The following is a 26859-nucleotide window of genomic DNA, read 5'->3' as shown; positions in this document are numbered from 1 at the left end:
CCTTCTGACCGAAGTTTTCTTCCACTGCTTGGCTTGTGTTTTCACAGCCCTGAGGGTGGGCCATTCCTGGGCTTTGCTGTTGATGAATTTGTCTCCACTCACTCTTGCTGGTCATCTCACCCTTGTATTTTGACCCAGTGCCTGCTCCCAAGAATACCCCTCTAGCTGAATTATATTTATTAAAAGGATTTATTTATGTATTTGAAAGTCAGAGATACAGAGAGAGAGAAGGAGAAGCAGAGAGAGAGAGAGAGAGAGAGAGAGGTCTTCCATCTGCTGGTTCACTCCCCAATTGGCCACAATGCCTGGAGCTATGCTGATCTGAAGCCAGGAGCTTCTTCCAGGTCTCCCATGTGGATGCAGGGACCCAAGGACTTGGGCCATCTTGTACTGACTTCCCAGACCATGACAGAGAGCCGGATAGGAAGAGGAGCAGCTGGGACTAGAACCAGCATCCCATATGGGATGGTGGCTTTACCTACTATGCCACAGCACTGGCCCCTAAATTATATTTTTTAAAATATTTATTTATTTTTTATTTGAAAGCTAGAGTTATGCAGAGAGAATGCAGAGGGAAAGAGACAGAGAGATCTTCCATCAGTTGGTTCACTCCCCAAATGGCCACTATGGCCAGAGATGGGCTGGACTGAAGCCTGGAGCCAGAGGAGCTTCTTCCGAATCTCCCGTGGGGGTGCAGGGGCCCAAGCACTCAGGCCATCCTCTGCTGCCGTCTCAGGTGCACTGACAGGCAAGGGAGCTGGATCAGAAGTAGAGCAACTGGGACTCGAACCGGCACCCATATGGGATGCCAGTGCTGCAGGCAGCAGCTTAACCGGCTAAGCCACAGCTCTGGCCCCCTGAATTACGGGTTAAGTTCTTCAGTCCTGTATGTGCAAATTTACTCAGCCTCTTGACTTGGATGTCAAATAATATGAAATAGCCTGTCCAATATGGAACTTATCACTGCCCTGTCGGGCTCTATCCACCTTCCGTATTTCACAATTACAGTCAGGAATCCAGATATCTGAACATCACCCCCCCCCCCAACCTGTTACATCTGATTCTCGTCAAATCTTAAGATTCTGCTTCCCTGACTTCTTGGAAACGAGTCCACCTCCCTCACGGATTGTGCCGTCTCTGCCTCCATTAAAGCCTGGTCTTTCTCTCTGGGTTACTGCAGTTGTCTCTGGAAGTGCTCATGTCTGGGGGGCCCAGTCCTGGCCTTCCCCATTCCCTCGTCAGGGAACCCCAGGCTGAGCAGCCCCCCTGGTCTCTCCTCGGCTTCCTGGTTCTTCACGGTGCTGCCCTGCACCAGCCTTTTCAGCATCACACACCGTTCGGAAGCAAGTGCACCCCAGGGTGCCCCGTGCAGTCCCCGGCTGTGGACCGCATCAGGCCTGAGGGAGAAAGGCAGGATGGAGGTCACGGGAGCCTTTGGGCTCAAACACGTTGATTTCTCTTTGCTGGGAGCCTCTTTCCTTATTTGCCTTCTCAATTTTTTTGCCTCCTTGGATCTTCCAGGACACTTACTCTGGAGATAAAAATTAGGGTTAGCCGCGATTCTGCGAGCTTAGAGAATCGTGTGCGGGAATCGTATTACAGCAAATTGCATGAGTGCATTTAGCTTTCTTCCACTTTTGAGGTCCAAAAATATTTTATGTATCTCCAAGTGATGATGCAGTAACCTATCGTAGTGAGTGAAACCAAAGTGCTCACGGACATTAAAACACAACAGAGTGGAAGGAAGTGATTTTCCCCAAGAGTGAGCAGAAGGCTTCAGAGAAGTGAGTTACTCCAAGCCTTAGGTGAAGAGCCGTGGCAGCCTGTGATCCTGGCGTGGTGTGGTGCTCAGAGAGCAGTGCAGGAGGCGTGTGGTGATGTCCTCCTAAACCCAGGGAAGGGAGGAGAGACATTTCCCAGTGTGCACCCAGCACAGTCGTACGTCCACCATGACGGAGTGCAGAGAAGCCCTGGACAGAGTGCAGCACAGAACTCAGATTTCTTAGCTACGAGGGATGGATCGGGAAGGCTGAGAGAGTTCAGGCTGACTTGAGGGGTTAAAGTCATTTCAGCTTTGCAGACGCATTTATGGATATTCTCAAACGTAATCAGGCAGTGACAGTAGGAGACCATGCGATGATTTGTGAATGTTGGGTAAATCATTTTGTTTCTTTCCCTTTAAATTAAGAGGAGCCAATTCTCATCAAAATAATAAATCTAAGCTTATGTTAAATTTATTTTCAGATGATAGTGTAATAATTAAAATATTTCTTTTTAAAATGTGTAATTGGTCCATTCTCCTCTACAAAATAGACTAAATATGGGTTATAATTGTCTTGGTTAGCTCTATCCAGGAGGGGTTTAGTTTGTCTGACAATGAAGAGAAAGAATTTCTGTTGAATGGTGTCATCAAAAAGAGAGTTGTGCTTCTTTCCTGAAAAATATGACACAAATCTCAAAGTCACATCGCATTTTAATTGGTGTAGTGTTTGGTTTAAAGTTGGGTTTTGGAGTCATAGGCTGCAATGTCCTCACCTCCCCTGGAGTGTCCGCAACGGGAACTGGAAGCGGTTTGTTCTTGTGATACAGTGCACTGTCAGCCAGAGTGCAGTGAAGGAGGGCGTATCTGGGTTTGCATCTGTGTTTTAGTCATTGATCCCTGTTTAGTTTTTATCACTCAACTTTAATTGCATACTTAACTAATCCTCTAAAGGAAACATTCACCTTCCGTAAATGTTACAATGTTCTAAAATTTGACAAAATAATGTGACCGTAAGGTAGGGCACCATCACGTTCTTCCGCTGCTTCCGCATGCAGAATTCAGTGCCGACGCCTGAGAAGTAATATTCCTCAGAATGAAATCTCAGGTCAAACCCCGTTATCGTCAAAGCAAGAATGGCATGGCAGTTTGCCTTCTCCATAACAGACCTCAAGGGAGATCTTCCGTGGTGATTCAGAAGCGGGGGGTGGTCCCCGTGTTCCTATTTCAGACTTTTGAGCAGAGTATTTGAAGAAACTGCATTATTTGCATATTGCATTTCTTGCTTGGTTGCTCGTTGGCTCTCCATTGCAAAGAAAACCACACCTGCGTGCATCGCATGTAATCCATGTGCCGGAAGGCTGATGAAAAATCACAGCTCTCCTTTACTGAATGCTCACTGTGAACCCAATAGGATTTCATTTGTGTTTATGCCTTAACTCGTCTTCATAGAAAATAAGGGAAGAATGGCCCCATTTGGCCAGTAAAGAAACAGAGGCACCTGCCCACGTGGGCGCAGGTCATCATTAACAGGCACAATCCTAAGCCCAGGCAGGTTGGCTCTAGAATGACGCAGAGGATGTGCTGTGTGGTGGGGCAAGTGGACAGTGCCCGAGGGAAAAGATGACAGCAGGAGGGCGGCATGCTTCCGGGTCTGTGTCACAGAGGCAGCTCCATTCCTTGGGGATCTGTGTCGTTATCTGAGTGGCTGAGGGGATTGAAGCCCAGGCAGGTTGAAAACTGTGCCGAAGTCAACCACAGGCCAGGCACATCTGAGACCATCACTTCTGGGTTTTCACTCTGGTCCACTGTGCCAGGCTTTGTCAGTGTTTGCAACCAGGACTCAGTCAGATAAGATGTGGGAAGTGCTCAGAATAATGGCTGCTGGTTCATTAAAAAAAAAAAAAAAAAAAAAAAAAACTTGCTAAGAGGGAGAAAGCATCATTCATTGTTGTCACCCCTACCATCGTTACCACCATCCCCACTCCCACCACTGTCATCACCATCACCCTCATTATATCATCATCACTTTCTCTGGGAAAAGGTGGAATTATTTCCCCCTTACACATATCTATCTTGTCCCAGAACCAACAATGCAAGAAATAGGGTATACATCATTAGAAGGATGCCAGCTACTACAGAGAGTTCACATTTAAATAAATGTTGCATATAAATGTAAGTAGACCCGGGTCTTTCATGAGTGAATCACCCACCTCAGTTGAGAAAGACTGAGTTCTTCACTCAGTGTTATTTGTCTTCTCTAACAAAATACTCAGTGGGTGCATCCTTTTAAAAATTATTTTTAAATAATTATTAAATAATACTTAAAAATTATTTTTAAATTTTTAAAAGATTGGTTTACTTGAAAGGCAGAATAACAGAGTGAGAGAGAGAGAGAGAGAGGATAGGTAGGTATCTTCTATCATCTGGTTCATTTCCCATATGCCCACAATAGCCAGGAGTGGGCCTGGCTGAATTCAGGAGCCTGGGTCTTCCATGTGGGTAGCCAGAACCCGAGTACTTGGGCCATCATCCGCTGCCTTCTCAGGTATGGTAGAGGAAGTTGGGTTGGAAGCAGAGTAGCAGGGATGCGGACCAGAACTCCGATAGAGAATGTGGGCATCTCAAACCATGACCACAATGCGCATCCCATTTGAAATCACTTTAGATGTACAGGAAAGCCTCGAAGGTAATATAGAGAGTTCCCAAATACCCTTCACAGAACTCCACTGTATTCTAACACTACAAAGGCATGCCACATTCATCAAAACTGATGTTAACCTGAGTACCATGCTTGATACTGGATGAAATACAGTACAGTCAATATTGGTAACCTACAGACCTTATTCAGATACCGCCAGTTTATCCATTAAGGTCATATTTCTGTTCTGGTATGCCACATTGCTTTTAGGATCAACTGTTTGGTCCAGGAAAATCATACAGAACAGAAACTGTATCTTCAACTCAATGTACTTAGACTTTGAGTAGTGTATGTCGATGTCGTGTGCTAAAATGGGTATTCACTGAGCACCTACCTGGTCTAAGGCATCATATCACATCTGAGGGTATAACAAGACATAAGTTGGCCGGTGCCGCGGCTCACTAGGCTAATCCTCCGCCTTCCGGCGCCAGCACACCGGGTTCTAGTCCCGGTTGGGGTGCTGGATTCTGTCCTGGTTGCCCCTCTTCCAGGCCAGCTCTCTGCTGTGGCCAGGGAGTGCAGTGGAGGATGGCCCAAGTGCTTGGGCCCTGCACCCCATGGGAGACCAGGAGAAGCACCTGGCTCCTGCTATCGGATCAGCGCGGTGCGCTGGCTGCAGCGCACCAGCCGTGGCGACCATTGGAGGGTGAACCAATGGCAAAGGAAGACCTTTCTCTCTGTCTCTGTCTCTCATTGTCCACTCTGCCTGTCAAAAAAAAAAAAAAAAAGACATAAGTCTTTCTTCCTTCAAAGACTATAATCCAATTAGGATGTCTGAATGGGGAATTATTCATGCTGAGAAGGAGAGTCAAGGTGGAAGGGGCTTCATATTCAGAGAGGAATATGGAAAGATTATCCCAGGAAGCAGGGCTCTGGCCCTGACCTTTAGTGCCGGGGCTTCCCTGTGTTTGGTCTCAACGCCCTTTGTCCCCCCAGGGGTGGACCTGACCTCGCTGCGCCAGATGAAGCTGCAGAGGCCGCTGAGTATGTTAACAGACGTCAAGCACTTCTTGTCATCAGGAGGGAACGTCAATGAGAAGAACGAGGAGGGAGTAACCCTGGTAAGTTAGCGCATTTGACGTAGACCTTGGTTAGCAGAGAAGTTAGTTTGGTTTCTAAAGCTTGGAGTTGGGTATAATTCACATCTAAGTAATGCTTCTTTTTTTTCTTATCACCAACGTAATGGATATTCACTGCAGAAATTTTGGACAGCATGTACATACGCAAAGAAAATGTGTAATACTTTTGCCAGTCCTGTAGGACAACCAGTGTTTATATGTTGATATGGTTTTTTCCGTGTGTGCTTTTCTAACACATTGAAAATACTTTTTATGCTTTATTTGGTCCATGTGATTTTCAGGATGAAACTTACAGGGAAAGTCTTTCATTGTAGTTTTAAGCAGAACAAAGTATAGGTTGCTCTGGTGAGTTAGTTTGTAAACTGAAGAAAACTCTTGTCACTACCCTGTTACTCTCAAGTATTGTTGCATTTAATTAAAATTAGATGAATTTGTTTTACTAATTTTCAATATAATCTAATGTTTAATCATCAAAATAAGAACATTTTGTCCTGTTGAAGTATAACATTTACCTAGACTGGGTATGCCCAGGTTAAAATTAGTTAAGAAATGTCTTAAGACTTGGGGAAGAGGTGATGATTGGTCAAATGGAAGAGCAAAAGGAAGTATGGAATTCTGAAATGTGGGTTTTATAGAAGTGGTTGGGATCAGTGGTTCAGTTTCTCCAGTGGCAAAAACACGGGGTGAGGTTGAGGACAGCTGATGAAGAAAGCGACCTAACCAAGTGGATTAGAGCTACCTCATCAGGAACGTTTCCAGGAGATCGGACACATTTTAGACCATTTAAGTCCAGGGTAGTGCCATGAGACCTCTAGGTGGAATTCTCTTCCTAAATGTTGATTTTGGAAGACAAAATTTAAAAGAATGCAATTAAAAACTTTTGTGGGTTTCAAAATACTATAAAATTTTACATAGTCCTCCAAATTTTGTCTTCTAAGACATATTTATAAATTAAAAATGTAAGTCTAAATAATTAAGGTATGTTTAAAAAAACGATTTTAAGTGGCATGTGGTCTAATTTACTGAGGAAAACTGTGTCCCATGTGCAGTCTGCAGCGTAGTGAGCAAAGCCACACGATCCTCATGTGGATTCACATTCGGTGAGGAAGGTGGGTGACGGATGCCATAAAGGAGCGGGTCTGTCATGTGTGTCAGTCGTGGCACACGCAAAGGAGAGAGCACCAGTGCCCTCCGCGTGTGCCGGTGCTGCACCGGAGAGTCCCCGAGAGAGGAGTGCACAGGCGTACTGCCGTGGTGAAAGGCTTCCTCCTTGAGCAGCTCCTCTCTTTTTTTTTTTTTTTTTTTTTTTTTTTTTTTTTTTTTTTGACAGGCAGAGTGGACAGTGAGAGAGAGAGAGACAGAGAGAAAGGTCTTCCTTTGCCGTTGGTTCACCCTCCAATGGCCACCGCGGCTGGCGCGCTGCAGCCGGCGCACTGCGCCAATCCGATGGCAGGAGCCAGGAGCCAGGTGCTTTTCCTGGTCTCCCATGGGGTGCAGGGCCCAAACACCTGGGCCATCCTCCACTGCACTCCCTGGCCACAGCAGAGAGCTGGCCTGGAAGAGGGGCAACCGGGACAGAATCTGGCGCCCCGACCGGGACTAGAACCTGGTGTGCCAGCGCCGCTAGGCAGAGGATTAGCCTAGTGAGCCGCGGCGCCGGCCGAGCAGCTCCTCTCTTAAGGAGCCCCTGTGGTTGGGGAGTAGCTGGGAGCTCAGAGAGGAGCTTTTCCAACAACCCTGGCGTTTGGTCACGTGGCCTGCACAGAGGGGTTGGAGACTTAAGTGGGGGAGAATTGGTAACTTGAGGCTGTCTTAAGAGATCGGTGGGGTTTCCTGATGGGTGTGTGACGGAGATGAAGAGAAGATTCCAGAATGACTCCAAGTACTCCCTGCTTAAACTAGCAGTGTGTGGGGGCTGCCATCCAACGAGCCAGAGAGAGCCGATGGCACATCGAGCTTGGAGCAGGAAAGATTGGATTCATCTTGGAAATGCTCTGTTGGAAGGGCGTCTCGGCCGTCTTAATGGGCTGTTGAGTCTGCAGTTGGATATTGGAGTCTGGATCTCAGGAGCCATCTAGACTGGAGAAAGATTTTGGGGAGCAAGAGCATCTATAGGCTATTGAGAGCCGTGATCCCGGACACATAGCCAAACTGATGCTGAGGGAAAGGGGATTTAAGGAATAAGCCGGGAGACGAGGGAGAAGGGGCGCATCCAGGCTGGAAAGCAAGGAGCGAATAAGGCTGGGGCAGGAGGTGGTCCCAGGGAATCCTCTGGCCTCAGAGCCGAGTGAGAGGAAGAAGGAGGTGAAGTCAGTGGAGACTGGGAGTGGCTGCTGGATTACTGACTTGGCAGCTGGCTGCTTGTTTCCTCCTGGAAGGAGGTTTCCGTGGCCTGGGAGGGTCCCGAGCTGGACGGAAGGGAGCTGTTTAGCAGAATCATCGCATGCAATGATGAAGCCCAGCACATCAGAGAAAGAGTAGAGCCGCCTCCTTCGTATCAGCAGATACCGTCACTCTATGTGTATCAGCAGATATCGTCACTCTGTGTGTGATTTTAGTCAGTGCTGAATGAACACAGCCTATGTGCTTCGGTCACAGCTAAATAAACTCGCGCTCTTCAGTAGACAAGCTATTGAAAGAATCCATACAGAGAGTAGATTGCTGTCGTTTTCAACCATCTTTAATTTTGACATCCTTGTGACTTTTTATTGAACGTAAAGCGTAAATGTTGCAGACATTTACTGATGACCGTGTCTGAGCTTTAACCAAGACAGTCACAGCAAACAGGCTGTGCCAGGGTTGAGGACCACAGCACTTAGCAAGTGGCAGGTTAGTTTGATTCCTGTGTTGGGGTTGGTGAGCGTGTGTATGTTCATGGCTGCCGTCGGCCAGAGTTTGCCTTTCGGCAAGGTGCACAGTGTGTTGTGTTTTTCTGTCTATTGTTGGAGATAAGCAGTGACTGTTGTTCATGGATCAATTTCTGTATTCTTGCTTGGAACATCAGTTGTATTTCACAATTAGACGGAAATTCCCATTGTTAAATTGTTAGTTGCAAAAGATGAAACTACCAAGAAAAGGCTCCAAGGAGAGAACTTCTGGAAAAGTGTTTTTTATGCTGCCTTCTCCTCTATTAGAGGCGCAATAATATCACCAAATGCACCACAGCTAGTGTTTAGAAGTTCCCTTAGCCGGCACCGCGGCTCACTAGGCTAATCCTCCGCCTAGCAGTGCCGGCACACCGGGTTCTAGTCCCGGTCGGGGCGCTGGATTCTGTCCCGGTTGCCCCTCTTCCAGGCCAGCTCTCTGCTGTGGCCAGGGAGTGCAGTGGAGGATGGCCCAGGTGCTTGGGCCCTGCACCCCATGGGAGACCAGAAGAAGCACCTGGCTCCTGCCTTCAGATCAGCGAGGTGCGTTGGCTGCAGTGCGCTGGCCGCGGCGGCCATTGGAGGGTGAACCAACAGCAAAGGAAGACCTTTCTCTCTGTCTCTCTCTCTCACTGTCCACTCTGCCTGTCAAAAAATAATAAAAAAAAGAAGTTCCCTTAGTGTATGCTAATATTTTTCTCAAACGAAACCTCAACGAGGATACAGTTTTTAAAATGTCGTGTTATAGAACATATGGCAGTCAGTCCCTGAATTTGAGTGTGTAAACACTATGAAAATATTAGTGTAATAGCTGACATAAACATTTTGAAAATTCCGTTTCTTTGCTGTTGCATCACAGAATTTTCCCTGTTACTTTGCGACTCATTTACTCAGCTTGTTGGGAAAGGACAGGGGATGCAAAGATCCATTTTATTTTTATTTCCCTTTCTGCTTTCATAGTGCTGGTTCATCCCATTCTTCTGGCTAGCAAGTGCCATTAATTTTTTAGTCATTTGTAGAGAATTGAGCTTTTACGGTCATTTTATGTGACAAAGCACAACCTCAATTTAGAGATTAGAACGTCTGGTCTGATATATGAGTAGCAATGAAAACTCCCAGTTTAAGTGAGGGGTAGCGACCTTGTTGTGCCTCACTCCCTCGGCCAGCTGGTGCAGCCTGTGGTCCCTCATCAGAATGATGTTGTGAATGTAATTTTAAAAAATGATTCCCAGGATTACAAAGAAAACCAATGATGCCGAGGCCTAGCGATCGTTAACGTGAAAATTAAATTTGTGGTCCCTAATGGTGTCCCACAATTCCTCATTCCCGTTCTGAGCCACAGATGTCATAATTGTCATGGTTTCAAGACAGTGTTGGTCTTTTGAGGTATTTTGAGACCGTGCTGCAGCAGTAATATGATATGAAAATAGTGTGATTTCTTTTGATGCTATCACCATGGCACAGCTGCCTGTGGTCATCATTGAGGAATTTGCTAAATTGCAGCAAAGGGTCAGAAAAATATCGAAGTAGCAGCATTCTACATGGGATCCCCAAACCTCTGAATGCCATCCAGACCTGGGCCCGGGTGTTAGGATCCTGATTTCCATCAAATGTGAAACCTCCCTGCTCTGTGCTGGACGAGGTCGGGAGCCCACAGAAAGGGGAGTGGAGGCGGTTCGCTCCCTGCCTCCTGCCGCGTCTCCTCCACCCGCTCCCTTACCCGGCCCCTCTGAGGCTGAAGGAGGGGAGTGGGCCTGAGCAGACACAGTGAGGGCGAGGAGGCTTGTGCTTGGCCTTACTTGAGAGGGGACCGTGCCCTCTGGGGAGAAGTGGGCTCTTCTTGTGAGGATTAGCCAGCTCTTCAGCTGCCACCCATCCACCCCATCATGGGCAACTCGGTCTGCACCAGGCCTGGGTGGGTGCAGCTCTTCCAAAAGGCCCTTGACACATGCTCAGCTCGCAGGAGCTCGGGCAGCTCCAGATGCTGCCCTTGCCGCTTCCTGCAACCCCTAAAATAGGAGCAGAAACGGCACAGCGACTCCCCAGGAAAACCTCCAGAGCCTTTTCCCTGTGAAGCCGTGGTGCACCTGGGCCCCAGCGTATCCCCAGCTCCCCAGCCTGCACACCAGAGGAGACCAACAGCCGTCTGTGCCCGTTGGCTTTCTCCAAGGGGGAGCTCACACCTGCACCAGCCCACACGGAGCGACAGTGGCTCCGCCCCTCCCACTGTGTTCTTCCTCTGCAGGGACCACCCAGAACTTTCTCTCCCCTCATCTTCAGTGTCTTGGTCTGGAGGTAGAGTTGAAAATCCATGGAAGCCGTATGCATGTGGTGCCACTGTGGGATAGGCTGCATGTTCTCGTCATACCTCAGGTACCACATGCATACGGAGCGTGTGTGTCATCAGACACCTGTAGTTAGTGGTCAAAGTCCTGAACAACCCTAGAACACACGGAGTGGCGGGTCTTCCAGGTTGATTTTCATGTATGCTTAGCACAGCTGTTGTCAAAATGTGGCCCTAGCTGTGGCAAGATCTTCAGACTTGAATGTGGCCAAAGCCAGCTGGGGAATATTTTATGGTTTATACACAGATGTTCTTGAAAAGATGATATACAAGTGTAAAAGTACGTGATTGGAAAGCAACACCTGACTTCCAAGTGAGGTGTTCAGGAAAGTCTCACGCGCAGGTGTCAAAGGCCCCACTGATGTAACAGTAGGAGGAGAAGACCCCAGGAGAAATACTGAAGTCGTTGACCACAACGGAAATCAAAATTAACATTTTGCACTAAACAATGAGCAAAATTGAGAGGAGAATAATGAGTATAGGAGGCTTTCTGAACTTTTTTTTTTTTTTTGACAGGCAGAGTGGACAGTGAGAGAGAGAGAGACAGAGAGAAAGGTCTTCCTTTGCCGTTGGTTCACCCTCCAATGGCTGCCGCGGCCGGCGCGCTGCGGCCAGCGCACCGCGCTGATCCGATGGCAGGAGCCAGGTGCTTCTCCTGGTCTCCCATGGGGTGCAGGGCCCAAGCACTTGGGCCATCCTCCACTGCACTCCCGGGCCATAGCAGAGAGCTGGCCTGGAAGAGGGGCAACCGGGACAGGATCCGGCGCCCCAACCGGGACTAGAACCCGGTGTGCTGGCGCCGCTAGGCGGAGGATTAGCCTAGTGAGCCGCGGCGCCGGCCACTTTCTGAACTTTTAATCTTTAAAATATGCAGAATTCATAGAAATAAAAATTGGCCATCTCTTAGTGGAAAATGAAGCAACAGCAAGAGTCTGTTCACAAAAGGAAGAATACAACTGGCCTGTAAATCCATGAAAATAGGAGCATCCTTCCCACTGTTGGGAACTAAAGCAATGCAAATGAATCTGTAATCGTTTCATAGACAACTAATAGTGAAGACCAGAAAAGCTAAGGATCTGTGAAAATGGGTTCTCTCAGGCACAGCTGGATGGGGCGTGGATGGATGAAGCCAGCTGCGGCACGGGCGTGGGGCGGCACGGGCGTGGGGCAGCGCGCATCCAGAACCGGAACAGTGTGCAGCATCTGAGGATCAGAAGGCCCTGAGAGGCACTTATGAGTAACAACAACAACCAAAAGGGTTTTTGATGTGTTCCTGAAAGACGTGTAGAAGACAGCACCGTGGGGAAGTGGCCGGGCAGACCTCAGTCCCTGCGCACGGCCCCATCATGTCCAGGCTGTGGCGTTAGCTGGTTTCCTGCACTTGCTGAGTCCTCATTGTCTCACGTTGGGCACAGTAGTGCCACACTGTAGGAAGAGCAGGTGCAAGGAGACAGAGCCACCCAGCCCCTCAGCCCACTGCCCAGCTGGTACGCAGTGAGCTCGCTGCCGAGGCGAGCCTTCCTGTGCTCAAGTCAGATAGCAGGGACATGTTTGACATATTTAAGTAAAATAAGTCTTGGATTCATGGATCTCTTTGTATTTGCACCATCATAATTGGCAGAAAGTCACAGTTCAGTACATTGATGGAGTCAAGTGTGATGCTTTGCCGTATGGATGGCTGAATCAAGCTAATCAATGGGACCATCACCCTGCCAACGTCGTCTATTGTGATGCGACGTTTGAATTTACTCTCTTAGTTGCTTTGAGTTATTTACCAGGTTATCAGTGGCTGTGGTGACCTGCCTGTGCGATAGGTCTCCAAAGCTATTCCTCCTGTCTAGCTGAGACTTGTACCCTTTGTCCAGCGATTCCCTATTCCTGTCCTGCTCTCCTCCACCACCCAGACTCTGGCAACCATCACTCTAGTCTCTGTTGCCATGAACTCGACTTTTTCAGATTTTACCCGTAAGTGAGACACTGTAGCATTTGTCTTTCTTTTCCTGGCATTTCGTTTAGTGTCATATCCTCCATCCAGTTTCACCCAGGCTGTCACAAATGGAAGGATTTCCTTCTTTTTCTAGCCTGAATACATTCTATAACGTGTTAATACTGCATTTTCTTTATCCATTCGTATGCCGATGGACCCTTAGGCTGGCTGTTGTGAACAGTGCTCTGCAGTGAACATGGAGTGCAGAAAGCCCTTGGACCCGAAGGACAAGTCTTTCGGATACATACCCAGTAGTGGTACTGCTGGGGGATTTGGTAATTCTAGATTTTTTTTAAAGGAACCTCCATACCATTTCACAGATCCTAATTTACATTCCCAACAACAGTCCCCTTTCCTCTGCTTCCTCACCAACACTCCATTCTAGCTGGAGCCAGGTGATACTGTGGCTTTAATTTGCATTTCCCTAATGAGGAGGAATAGTGGGCATTTTTCATAAAACTGTTGCCATTGATACATCATCTTTTGACAAATGTGTGTTCAGGTCCTTTTTTCATTTCTAAATTGAGTTATTTATTTCCTTGCTGTTGAGTTGTTTGAAGATCTTAATTTGATAAAATGAGTTGCATGGTTAATAGAAATAAATAACCGGCATGTGAAAAGCAGTTTCGATGGGAGTGTAACTGTAAGCTATTTTTAAATTGTTCTTGTATTTTATACATTTTTTCATTCTGAAAAATAGATATAAGCTAATTTATAGTTAGAAAAACTTCTCTGGATTTTGAGTTGATTTTTTAAAGAACCAAGAACACGTCACCTTTAAAATGCTAAAGTGAGACAGGGCCACGTGAGGGCTGAGCGGTGATGTGTCGTCCTCTGTTTAGGTTACACTTTGTCAGAACAGTTGATTCAGCTGAGAAACTACATCTAAACACATGATCACTGAAGCTTCTTTTTATTTTTATAGCTTTTGTGTTAGACAAGATTTCTTCCAAATATTAGGACTATCATTTATTTGAGAAAAATCACACACCTTTAACTCAAGATAACTGTCGGTAGTACCCTACTGCTAATTTGATTTCTAGCAATGGAAGCTGCCATCAAATGAAATAAACTGTTTGCTGGAAGGTGAGGTAGTGAGGTGTGAAATGGGTATAGCTTTCTTAGCTTTCACTTGATGGGGTTAAAAAATATGTCCTTATACAGGATCAGAAGTGAGTAGCCTTTCTTGGGACTGAGTCAGCTGCCTCTGGCCAGGCCCTAAATCACCTTGAGCTTGAGAGCAGAGAAAATTTTAGACAGCTTCCCTGCTGGAGTGGACTTTGACAGCCAAGGTGGAGTCTCAGACTCTCCTGTGCTTTCCTGTCTGAGACAGGCCAGAACTACAGGCTGGCTTGGTGAACGAAGCCAGGAGTTGACATACCACATTGAACAAGTGAGTCTGTGCCCACGCTGGCACTGTGCCCAGGGCATTGAAGCCAGCACAGAAGTGGTGCACCTGCTCCAGAGGCGGAGATGGAATACAAGGTTAGGTGTGGGGTCAGGGAGACTTAACAGGAAGACAAAAGTTTTATATGAAAACAATTACTGATGGGATTAATGCAAGATGTGCTAGGAGCATTGATTTTTTTTAGTGTTAGTGGCCTGGCCACCTCAGTATCAACTCTCCTGTTTCCAATCTGAGAACAAGAAAATGCGGAAAAATGTGACCTCGGGTCTCACGGCACTGCTTCCTTGGGTCTGTTCGCTACACTGACCAAATCACAGTTCTCCATCTGCAAAATCAAGGTACTAATCGCACAGAAGTTGTAGGATTAGAAGAAGTAGCTGACAGCTGTTCCAACTGGTGTCTGTGGAGTCGCCCCAGTGCTTCCAGACGGGCTGCTGCTAGCTCAGGCAGAAGCCAGACCCTCCCCTGTGTTTCCCACAAGACCCTCGAGGCCGCAGGAGAGCAGTAAGCTGAGACACCACTGTGATGCTTCCTGTCAAACCTGGGCACCTGGCATCTTTCAGCCACTCAGCACAAGGGATAGACAGTAAGTTCCATTTCAGAACACAATTAAAAAAAAAATCTAAGTTTTATTGGCTTTAGTGGTGAGAAACTATACCCCATGATGTCTGCTCCTTTGCTTTATGACCTTAGAAACTGACTGCTGGCCGGCGCCGTGGCTCAATAGGCTAATCCTCTGTGGTGCTGGCACACCGGATTCTGTCCCGGTTGCCCCTCTTCCAGGCCAGCTCTCTGCTGTGGCCAGGGAGTGCAGTGGAGGATGGCCCAGGTGCTTGGGCCCTGCACCCCATGGGAGACCAGGGGAAGCACCTGGCTCCTGGCTTCAGATCAGCGCAGTACGCTGGCCGCGGCGGCCATTGGAGGGTGAACCAACGGCAAAGGAAGACCTTTCTCTCTGTCTCTCTCTCTCTCTCACTGTCCACTCTGCCTGTCAAAAAAAAAAAAAAAAAAGAAACTGTCAATGGAATCCAGGGACAAGCTCTTTGCTGTGGATACTTGATCATGATGATTTTTTTTTTAAATTGTTATCTCTTATAATGAAGCTGAAATGTTCCTTTAGAGTTTTGTTGTTGTTTGTTTGTTTTTATTGAAAACATTTTGGAAATCAGCGCTACAGAGACAGAGGGGGACAGAAAGATTTTCCATCTGCTGGTTCACTCCCCGAATGGCCACAGTGGCCCCAGAGGAAGCCTGGAGCCAGGAGCTTCTTCCAGGTCTCCCACACGGGTGTAGGGGCCCTAACCCTTGGGCCGCCTTCCACTGCTCTCCCAGACACAGTAGCAGGGAGCTGTACTGGAAGTGGAGCAGCTGGGGCATGAACTGGAGCATATTGGATGCCGGCATTGCAGGCCGCAGCTCCACCCACTGCATCACAGTGCCAGCCCCTTGCTGGTTTTGTGACGAGGGTACCTGCAACGCAGTTTGCCGGCCTCTGCAGATGTCGCTGGTGGCTGATGCTTTGGACAGCTTTCCTGGTGAGCCGGGCTCTCCTGCTTCTGTTTCCTCCTGAGCTGGGGGGGAGGTGGCCGTCTGAGGGCGGGGCTGGGTTCCAAATGGTGGAACTCAACCTTGGCTGGATGCCCAGCAAATCAACTAGGATTGGAGACTTGGTCCTGTTTCTATCCATTGCCAACTAATCACCGCATTCGTGCTTCAGTTTTACAGCTCTGGTTTCGTACTAGAAATGAAACTCTTCTTAAATTCACGTATCATTGCATGTGGCACAGAGCAACCTGCCAGTCATTTACTGATTAGTCACATCATGTAGAATAAATCTGGAAGCAAGTAAAAATTTACTTCTCTAAAACATCAAGTATATAAAAATATATTTTATCACATAACAGTGTAGGTGCCATCCTTGGGAGTATTTCCTAGAATTCAACTATTGTGAGATGAATTCTTTATATAGCGACCTAGGGAAACGCGAATGTTGACACTTAGTGTCTTGTGGTATATGCCCTCAATTATATGGATATATTGTCCTAAGGTTGTTGAGAGTGTGATAAATATGTAAGCAAACACTGTAGATTGTATAACATAATGAAGTCTGAAGGTAGAAAAGCACATTTATGCTCAATTTTATCAGAATATATACATTTAATCAGCCTTTTAAAATTTACTATGACTTTAGCTTTGCAACGAAGACAGCAAGAAAGAGAGCCAAAAAATTCCATGCCTCAAACCTAGACGATTTCTTTGATTTTACAACTTCATTTTTTCTTTTTCCTTTCCTGGTAGTTTCTTATTATTTTTATGTTCATGAAATAAACGGTGCAGATGCTTGGTAACTTAGGGTTGGCTGTGATGATAGCTTACTCAGAAACGAAGAATTTCCCAATATGAAAACTTCTCGAAACCCTGACCTCATCATATGGTTCCTCAGGCCTCACTGGATTCCGCTAGAAAGTGGACTGGGAGTGTTACATGGTGACTGCATGATCCTTTTAGAGCCATCCGGGATGAACTAATCCTAACGGTCCTGTATCTTTGGCATGTACAGACACATGTCCTGCCTTTATCTTTCAATTTCTGTCCCATAACAGCATGCACAGTGTCTGGAAGATTATAGCTAGTCGGTACTTTTGACCTTTGGGCAAAGAATGGAAAACTAATGGATTGTTACATTTTCCATTTTAACAGTCAATTATAGTGGAAAGGAATGGGTAGGAGTTACATGAAAAATGCACAGTATAAGAAACAGAAGGAAAGCAATAAACCACATTTCTTTCATAAAAGGTAATGATACCCACTTGTACCAAGTAAATAGAACTGCATTCCAGCCTTTTGTTTCATGGTTTCTTTCCTCTAGGTCCAGTGTTTTTCTCGGTAGCTCTCTTAAGTCACTGAGTGAACTGCACGGATGCCACTGTTGCATCTAAGGTTCAGTCACCAGGTTTCTCTGCATTGCAGCTGCACATGGCCTGTGCCAGTGGCTACAAGGAGGTGGCTTCGCTGATCCTGGAGCACGGTGGTGACCTCCACACAGTGGATGACCAGCACTGCACACCCCTCCACGTGGCTGCCAAGTTCGGCCAGGTAAAGAGATTCACCGAATTATTTTCGAAAAACATTTCCATCAATAAAAATTGCTTCAGAATCAATAACTAATTTCAAATCATATATGAATCATTATTAAGCTTGACTTTTAAAAAATTTAATTTTGGTTTTTTGAGAAGCAAAACATACACCAAAAGATACAGAAAAGAGACAGAGTCCCCATCCACTGGATTATTCCTCAAATGCCCACAACAGCCAGGCTGGGGCAGGCTGAGGCTGGGAACCAGGAGGTTGGCCCGGGTCGCCCAGGTGGATGCCAAGGACTGACTACTTGAGCCCCCACTGCTGCCTCCCAGGGTCTGCATTAGCAGAAAGCTGAAGTCATGTCGGAGCTGGGACTAGATCCGGGAGCTCCTGTGTGGGACAGAAGTATCTTAACTGCCAGGGAAACACCACCACTGTATTAAAAGGCATCATCTTACTAAACAAATATATATTATAAAATAGTTCCTTTAGCAACAGGACATAAAATTGTATATTCTGGGGCCGGTGTGGTGGCATAGCGGTAAAGCCGACTCCTGCAGTGCCAGCATCCCACATGGACGTCGGTTCGAGACCCCGCTGCTCCACTTCGGATCCGGCTCCCTGCTATGGCCTGGGAAGGCAATAGAATATGGCCCTAGGCCTTAGGCCTCTGCACCCATGTGGGAGACCCAGTGGAGGCTCCTGGCTCCTGACTTTGGATTGGCACAGCTCTGGCCATTGTGGCCAATTGGAGAGTGAACCAGCGGATGGAAGACCTCTCTCTCTCTCTCTCTGCCTCTCCTGTGTTACTCTGGCTTTCAAATAAATAAATAAATCTTTTAAAAATTGTATATTCTTCATGCCTCCGGATATTGTAGCAAAATCATTAGAGAAAGAATTCAAATTTATGAACACTCTTCATAGAATACAATACATATGGTTTTCTTGACGTAGTATAGTCCTTATACTCTTATAATTTTACCAGACAGGAAAAGTTCTGTGTGTTTCCTACACTCAGCAGGTGTAATGAGTGTAGGATGAGCAGCAAATCTCTTTGTCTGACTCGATTTCCGTCTGTGTGGCTAATAAATGAGTTGTGCCTGCATATGTGGATTTCTCACTGGGCACGTTAAATCATGGAGGAGAAGAGAACTCTTAAATGATTTATGTGGGAGAACTTAACAAGGCAATGTTGAAAATAATTTATTAATATGAAATTCTAATTCTGAAACTCTGAGTAATATTTCATGCTAGAGAAAGTCTTAGTAATTGTATAAACAAAACTCAATTATGCATGTTCACAGAGACACAAACTAAACCTGTTGATTTTGAAATATTAGCTTGGGGTAAAAATCGCACCCAGTGAATTTCTAATAAGTTAAATATCTTGGACAATGACTACTATACAAAATATCTGTCATAAAATCCGAAGTGTGCAGCTGATGAAAGACTAGAAACATATGCATTTCCGATATTTTTAAAAAGTTTATTAATTGGTGAAAGTCTTTCCAAGTAACATACATTTTTTTATGGTTGTTCATTCATTTTTATTAATTCAGAAGACATAGCGACAGAGAGAGAAAGATAAAGATCTTCTGTACACTCCCCAAATGTTGGCGACATCCAGGGCTGAGTGATCTGAAGCCAGGAGCCAGGAACTCAACCCAGATCTCCCGTGTGGGTGACCGGGGCTTGAGCCATCGTAAGTTCTAACGTTCCATGTGCGGCCTCCTGGGCCCTCCATGGTGGAGGCTGGGCCCCCGCTGGCCTGGGCTGCCTCCTTCCTGTGGCTGTGCTGGTCACAGCCCGTGCTTCACCTCCCACAGGGTAGAGTCGTCTCTGCAGCTCCACTAGACGTTGCCCCGGGGGGACTCTGCTACAGCTCCAAACCCGCAATCCCACGTTGCATTGTCTTATTTGCAGTGACTCCCCTCCTGCAACCAATCTCTGTCTGGACCCCTGACGTGTCCAGAACATTCTTTGACTTCCAGGTGGAGGCCTCCATGGCTCCACTGATCACTGCCCACACGCTGCCCCTTCATGTTGCATGCTGAGGTCCGGGGCTTGCCCGGCCTGCTTCTTGCTGTTTCCTGGGTGCATGGCTCACGTTGCTGGCACCTCTGTTTGTCTGGGGTTTCCTCTATAGTTCCACTCTCACAGCCTTCCTGCACATCACTCTGTAGGGGATCCACGCCTACACACAACTTTGTGTGGCCTCTCAGGCCTTCCTTGGAAATCCAGGTAGAAACCCCGTGATACTGTAACTCTTGCAATCTTCATGCCTACAAAGTCAGCAATAAGCGGACCAGGCCAAGGTTTGCTGCCAGCAGGAGCCATAACTGGGCCCACTTGAGTCAAAGCTGCAGAGTGGGCTCTGAGAACTTTGCCAGCAAGAGAGAATCCAGGGCTGGCCCTGTGCTTTCTGGAAGCAATTCCGCCCTTCTGAGCCCTTCTGGGCCTGTGATGGGAAGGGCACTGTGGAAGGTGCTTTTGGACGTGTTATCTGAACTAATCTCTTTAGCAAAGGATTCCTGGTGTGTGCGGGTGGCACTGGGCTAAGTGGGCAGGTGCCCTCTCGGCATACCTGCCTTCCATATCAGTCCCTGCTCTCCTGCTACTTTTCAACTTCCCGGCGACGCGCACCTTGGAAAGCACAGATGTTTGCTCAACACTGGAGTCCTAGCCACGCCCCGGGGAGGCCCTCACTGAACTGGTGGCTCCTGGAGTTTACCTGGACTTCCCCTGGCTGTTGTGGGCCTTTGGAGACTGAATCAATGGATGGAAGATATCTCTCTTTCCCCTGCCTCCTTCTATTTCCCTAATTAAAAATAAATAAATAAATAAATAATCTCTGCATTCGATCCAGAGGACACCCTTCCTACCTGCCTTCCCTGGCCTGGCAGAATTCTCCATATTTTTCTGCTCTGTTCCCTTCTGCTCCTGATACTCACTGTGAACCTTGCTAGCAGTGGCCAAGAACACCCAGGCTGTAGCCTGGACACTTTGCAGCCTTGAAATATCCTTTGCCAGACAAACCAGACCACAACTTTATGTTCAGCCTCCCACAAAACCTCAGAACAGGGACACTAACTACAGCCAGATTCCCTACCACGGTGCAGCCAGGGTGGCCTTTGGTCCGGTTCCCGGTAGATCCACGTTTGCATCTGCAGCCTCACCAGCAAGGCCTCTCCTGTCCCCACTTCTGTGAGCATTCCCATCTTCGAGCCCTCATCAGAATCACCCATAACTTCCCAGACTTTCCCTAGCCTGCGCCTCCAGGCTCTTCCAGCCTTCCACAGGAAATCAGCCCCAGGTGTCTGACACATCCGCTGTGGTTAACAGAGACGACCCTCACTTCTCTGGTGCTAAGTTTCTGTAGGAGTCAGCCCGTTGCTACTTCAACACCTGACAAGCGCTACGTGAAAAGTGTTCTTGTGGCTCTCAGTTTGCAAGTTCACAGTTCAAGACTTGGCACTGCCTTCCTCTGTGTCTCAGAAGCCAGCAGTGGGGGAGCAAGTGCAGAGGAACGGTCAGAAGTTGAGCCGGGAAGCAGAAAGAGAAACACGAGAGCTGGGCAGCTCTCATAAACAGCCCCACCTATAGGACCACCTTCCAAGGACAAGCCCTCAGCGACCTGAAGACCTCCCACCTACCCAAGGTCACGATTAGATTAAGTCCCCACGCCTAACCCATGAAACAAATCTATCATCCATTAGCACAAGACCTCCAGTTTTAAATAACTGCATAAATTCTGGGAACCAAGTCCTGCTCAGCCCATTCCACTGGCCCTGGAGGGCCACGCTGAGCTGTCACTCACTGGCTGCCTTCCCTGACTGGTGGCAGACACGTGAGACGCTTTTCTGCCTGTACCCTTCTGCATTCTGTTGGAACCTTATCTCGACTTGTACTTGTGTGTTCGCTTGTCCTGTCTCCCTCTAGACGGTGAGAAGTGAGTGCAGGTGCATCTGAGTGGCTTGCCAGTCTATCCCAGCACCTGCCACAGAGAGTCACTCAGTTACCACTCAGTGAGAGAATCGCTGCATTGCTAGTTTGGTAGATGCTATCTTTCATCAGGGGAGCACGGGATTAGCACATGAAGCGTGGGCGAGCGAGCACACCCCGTGAGTCTGCGTGGGAATCCTTCCGGAAATACCCAAGGGAAGCCCAGCATCAGACAGGGCCTGATGAGAGACCCCAGATGGGTGACTCAGCAAAGTCAGGCCTCTTGCAAAGGAATTTCAGCCAAGGGCAAAATACTGTAAGCAATGCCTTATTTGGTTGATGCTGCGGTCTGAATGTTCCCCCCCCCACTCCGATACTCACATGTTGGCAACTTAATTCTCACTGCAGCAGCATGAGTAGATGGTGTTTGGTCATGAGAGCTCTCCTCCCTTACGAACACTTGTGGACATGGCTGTCCCTCCCAGCCCTTCTCCCACTAGTACGTGATGCCCTCCCCTCCCCAGAGTGCAGCTTGCAAGTGACCATTTTGGAAGCAGAGAGACCAAGCCCTAACCTCCTTCCTTGTCCCTTGACCTTGTTCTTCCCAATCTCCAAAAAAAGCCATGAGAAATAAATCCCGTTCTGTATAAATTGCCCATTCACAGAATCAGACTAAGACAAGCGCGTAGCAGACAGCTTCCTTCCAAGGGGTCTGACGAGGGGCGGCCAGCAGCTGAGTGAATGAGGTTTGCTGTGTGGACATAAAGGGTGAGTGTTTCAGGGACAAAACACGAGGACAGTCATGTGGGACACTGCAGGATTTGGGAAGCATTCATTTTGCAGGACGAAGGCAGAACAATCATAATCCCAGTAACTGATCAAATGTTGGTTCCTACATCTGAAACATGTAACACTTACTTGTTAGCATCATCGTGTAGAACAAGCACCACTGAGCCCAGATGTGTGTGATTCAAGTGGGATGTCCACATTCTGATTCCCCAGGACCTTTGACATTATAATACCCTTTTAGGAAATTAACACAAGCCATTTGTCCCAACCATTCAGTGCTATTTTTAAGCTTTAAAAATTATTTCGTTCTATAACTTTGAAAGGCAGAAAAATAGCGAGATGGGCATAAAGACAGATCTTCCGATCTTCCCCAAATACCCACAGTAACCCAAGCTGGGTCAGACCGAAGCTACGAGTGTGGAGCTCAACCCAGGTCTTCAACAGGGGTGGCAAGGACCCAGGTATTTGAACCATCACCGGATGCCTCCCAGGGTGCACATTTGCAGGGGCTAGATAGGAAACAGAAGAGCGAGGATGTGAACCAGGTACTTTATGGCTTGCGTACGTCCCAAGCCACGACTTGATTGCTGGACAAAACACCTGCTGCTATTTTAAAACTTCTTTAAAGAGAGACTTTTAGGAAGGCACTTTCAGGGGCGGGGTTTGTGGTGCGGTTGGTTGAGCTCCTGTTGCAGTGTTGGGGTCCGTATCAGAGTGCTGGTTCTTGTTCCTCCCGGCTACTCTGCTTCTGATGTGCTTTCCTGATCATGCATCTGGGAAGGCCACGGGTAGTGGTCCAAGTGCATGGGCTCTGCTACCCACATGGGAGACACAGAGTCCCTGGCTCCTGGCTTCAGCCTGACCCACACCTGGCGACTGGCCATTCTGGGGGTGAACCAGCAGATGGAAGATGTCTTCTCCCTCCCTATTTCTCTCTCTCTCTCGCTCTCGCTCTCACTCTCACTCTTGTCTCTCTCGCTCTCACTCTCTGCCTTTCAAATAATATTTTTTTTAAAATACAAAAGGACTGGGGCTGGAGCTGTGGTATAGTGGGTAAAGCTGCTGCCTGCAGTGCAGGCATTCCATATGGGTGCTGGTTCAAGACCTGACTGCTCCACTTCCGATCCAGCTCTCTGCTATGGCCTGGGAAAGCAATAGAAGATGGCCCAAGTCCTTGGGGCCCTGCACCCTGATGGGCAGACCTGGAGGAAACTCCTGGTTCCTGGCTCCTGGCTTCAGACTGGCACAGCTCTGACCGTCATGGCCAATTGGGAAGTGAACCAGCAGATGGAAGATATCTCTCTCTCTCTCTCTCTCTCTCTGCCTCTCCTTCTCTCTCTCTGTGTAATTCTGACTTTCAAATAAATAAATAAAATCTTTAAAACAAACAAACAAAGGACTATCAAGGAGTCCATTTTGATGAATTTAGCCAAACTAAAATAAATACAGCTATCCAAAGAATAACTGAAGTCTATATGCACTAATTTATGTAAATTGAAATTTCAGCTTAAATACATTTTCTTTTTTTAAAGATTTATGTATTTATTAGAAAGAGAGAGAGGGAGGGAAAGAGGCAGAGAGAGAGAGCTTCCATGTGCTCATTCACTCCACAGCTGGCCGCGGGACTGCCAGGACTGGGCAGGGCTGAATCCAGGTCAGGAGCTTCATCCGGGTCTCCCGCGCAGGCGGCAGGGGCCCAAGCACCTGGACCATCCTCTACTGTTTTTCCCAGGCTGTTAGCAGGGAATTGGATGAGAAGTGGAGCAGCCAGGACACGAACCAGTGCCCATATGGGAGGCCAGTGTCACAGACAGCAGCCTTACCTGCTGTGCCACAACACTGGCCCCTTAAATGCGTTCTCCATTACTACTTTGTGTTTTGTGTTTCCCCCAATAGACATGTGTACAGGCAGAGACACATCAGTCTTCTAGGCCTGATAGCTTTCTGATTGTACAGTTCTTTTTTTAATTTTTTTTATTTATTTATTTTTTTGACAGGCAGAGTGGACAGTGAGAGAGAGAGACAGAGAGAAAGGTCTTCCTTTTTGCCGTTGGTTCACCCTCCAATGGCCGCCACAGCCAGTGCGCTGCGGCCGGCACACCGCGATGATCCGAAGCCAGGAGCCAGGTGCTTCTCCTGGTCTCCCATGTGGGTGCAGGGCCCAAGCACTTGGACCATCCTCCACTGCACTCCCTGGCCACAGCAGTGAGCTGGCCTGGAAGAGGGGCTACCAGGACAGAATCCGGTGCCCCGACTGGGACTAGAACCCGGCGTGCCGGCACCGCAAGGCGGAGGATTAGCCTAGTGAGCCGCGGTGCCAGCCTATACAGTTCTTTCAATAGTGCATTTGAGTTGTTGTTGACCTACACCTTTGACCTGTTCACATCGGAAGTGACTTACCTAAAGCTCTTCTGTGAGGTTGAAACAGAGGTTGCAGAGTGCAATAACTGGAATTAGCGCCTGGTTGCTCGCCGCAGCTCTGTGATGTGCCTCACTGACTTCTAAGTGGAAGCCCCTGGGAAACACCGACTTCATGCAGAGAAAGGAATCCCCCTCCCCCGTGGGAGAGGCTCCCTTGTTCCACACATAAACGTTTGTTGATGGCCCTGACATAAAACAGAATCACTTCTTTGCTAAAGGTTCTCATGTAGGAAGCACTCTGCTTTTATTACTGGCATGCATTCTGCGTGACAGTTGAAGATGTGCGGAGGTGGTTGATGGAGAGTTTTTCCTTTGGAGTTGTGTGAAGAGCTAATTGAATTTTAAAATGCTAGCATGATTAATCCCTGTCGCGCTGACATTTTCACAGAGCTGCAAAACCTCTAGGTTTACTGCTGTTCTTGCAAGTGTGTGAAAAGTAAAAGCGGTCTTGCCTGATTCGTGGCTTCTTTTTTCCCCTTGCATTTCTTTCCCCACTCCCTTATCCCCACCTCACTCTCACTCTTTTTGTTTTTCTCCAGTCCTTCTTCCTTCCTTTCAGTCCTATAGCTTACAAATTTATCTCTCAGATCTTTAGTAAAAAAAAAAATAAAACCCTTTCTTGAGCTTTTTTTTCAGTCTTATTTATTTGAAAGGCAGAGCAACAGAGACGGGGGAGAGAAAGTGATCTTCCATCCACTGGTTCACTGTCCAAATGGCCACAACAGCGGGACCTAGGCCAGGCTGAAGTCAGGAGCCAGGAATCCATTTGAGTCTCCCATGTGGGAGGCGGGGGCCCAGGTACAAGGACCATCTTCCGTTGCCATCCAGGCAGAAGCCCGGATCAGAAACGCATCAGCTGGGACTCAAATAGACACTGAAATGGGATGCTGACATGGCAAGCAGTGGCTTAACCTGCTGCACCACAACGGTAGACTATCTCCTGCCTATCTGAATATCCGGGGAGTCTGCTCTACACTTGAATAATTTATTTTTCCTTGTTTTAGTAATTGTTTAATAAAAATAAACTTATTTTCCCTTTGCCTACTTTTTATTATAGGAACACATTACTTTAAAACCTACTGTTTCTAGAAATCATAAAGGAAATCATAGTCTAAAAATAAGTAGAACAGATGCATGATGGAAACAGCACACTGTGTTTCTCTGTATGAGATACGAAGTAAATGGTGTTTAAGTCTTAATCTACAGGGAGCCAGCATTGTGGCACCGCTGGTTAAGCCGCAAGCCTGTGATACCAGCATCCCGTGTTGAAGTGCTGGTTCAAGTCCCCATTGCTCTGTTTCTGATCCAGCTCCCTGCTAATGAACTTGGGAAGGCAGCAGATCATGGCCCAAGTGCCTGTGCCCCTGACACCTGTACTGGAATCCAGGCTGAAGTTTACACTTTGGGTATTTGGAATCTTTTGTAGTTCCATGCAAATTTTAGTAGTGCTTTTTCTAATTCTGTTAAAATAGTCATTGGGATTTTGCTAGGATTTGCAATAAATTTGCGAATAACTTTGGGTAGTATTTCCATTTTAAAAATATTAATTCTTCCAATCCATGAACATGGGGCAGTCTTTCATTTCGTTTCCTTGTCAGTTTCTTTCATTGAAGATTTATAGTTGTCATTGTAGAAATCTTTTATGTTTTCAGTAAAATTTATTCCAGATATTTTTTGTAGCTATTAGAAATGGGGTTGCTTTCTTGATTTCTTTTTCAGATGATTCGCTTTTGGTCTTTAACAATGCTGCTGAGTTTTGCACATTGGATTTCTGTCCTATAACTTTACTGAAGTTTTTAATGAGTTCTAATAGATTTTTGTTGGAGCCTTTGGGTTTTCTATGAAGATGATGCCGTCAGCAAGCAATCACAATTTTACTTTCTCCTTTCCAATTTGGATGTCTTACTTCTTTCTCTTGCCTAATTGCTCTAGCTAGGACCTCCAGTACTGTATGGAATATTTACTCCACAGCTAAGGGTCTGGGAGCAAGGCTGGAGACTCAGGCTGATTTTTTTTTTTTTTTTTGCACTGGGATTTAGTCTGCTGTCATTTCCCCTGGTTGGAGGCGTCTTTCCACAACGCACTCTTTGCAGCTGGGGCAGAGGTGATGCAGGCAACTGCTTCCTTCTGGCTTTCAGCCGTGCAACTTGTCTTATAACAAAATGAGGCACCATGGTCGTTCATCGGACACCAGAACTCTTGTGAAGGTGACGTGGTGTCTGTGCAGCTGTTCCCGCTGCTGTCTCTGCAGGGAAGAGCTGCTGGGGCCCCTTTCTCAGCCACCGTCTTGGATCCACCTGCAAGAGCAAAAAGAAAAAAGTGAAGATTTATTCATTGATTTGAAAGAGTGATTGAGTGGGGAGATGAGAGAGGGAGAGGGAGAGGGAGAGGGAGGGGGAGATGAGAGAGAAAGAGGGGGAGGGGGAGGGGGAGATGAGAGAGAAAGAGGGGGAGGGGGAGATGAGAAAGAGAGGGGGAGGGGGA

At 47.3% G+C, this 26859-nt stretch overlaps 1 protein-coding gene across 7 annotated transcripts in view; it reads left to right on the top strand.

Moving 5' to 3' along the window:
* MYO16 (myosin XVI) overlaps nucleotides 1-26859 on the top strand; it is a 697134-nt gene that overhangs the window by 308386 nt on the left and 361889 nt on the right. For all 7 annotated transcript variants that reach the window (XM_070048580.1, XM_051849982.2, XM_051849978.2 and 4 more), the window contains 2 exons: nucleotides 5397-5521; nucleotides 17113-17238. In XM_070048580.1, coding sequence (XP_069904681.1) covers nucleotides 5397-5521; nucleotides 17113-17238 — 251 coding nt within the window. The remainder of the gene's footprint in view (nucleotides 1-5396; nucleotides 5522-17112; nucleotides 17239-26859) is intronic.

The sequence above is a fragment of the Oryctolagus cuniculus genome, chromosome 9 (assembly GCF_964237555.1).
Source record: "Oryctolagus cuniculus chromosome 9, mOryCun1.1, whole genome shotgun sequence".
Taxonomy (NCBI): Eukaryota; Metazoa; Chordata; class Mammalia; order Lagomorpha; family Leporidae; genus Oryctolagus; species Oryctolagus cuniculus.
The sequence above is the reverse complement of the archived record's forward strand: the minus strand, read 5'-3'. Positions and strand labels throughout refer to the sequence as shown.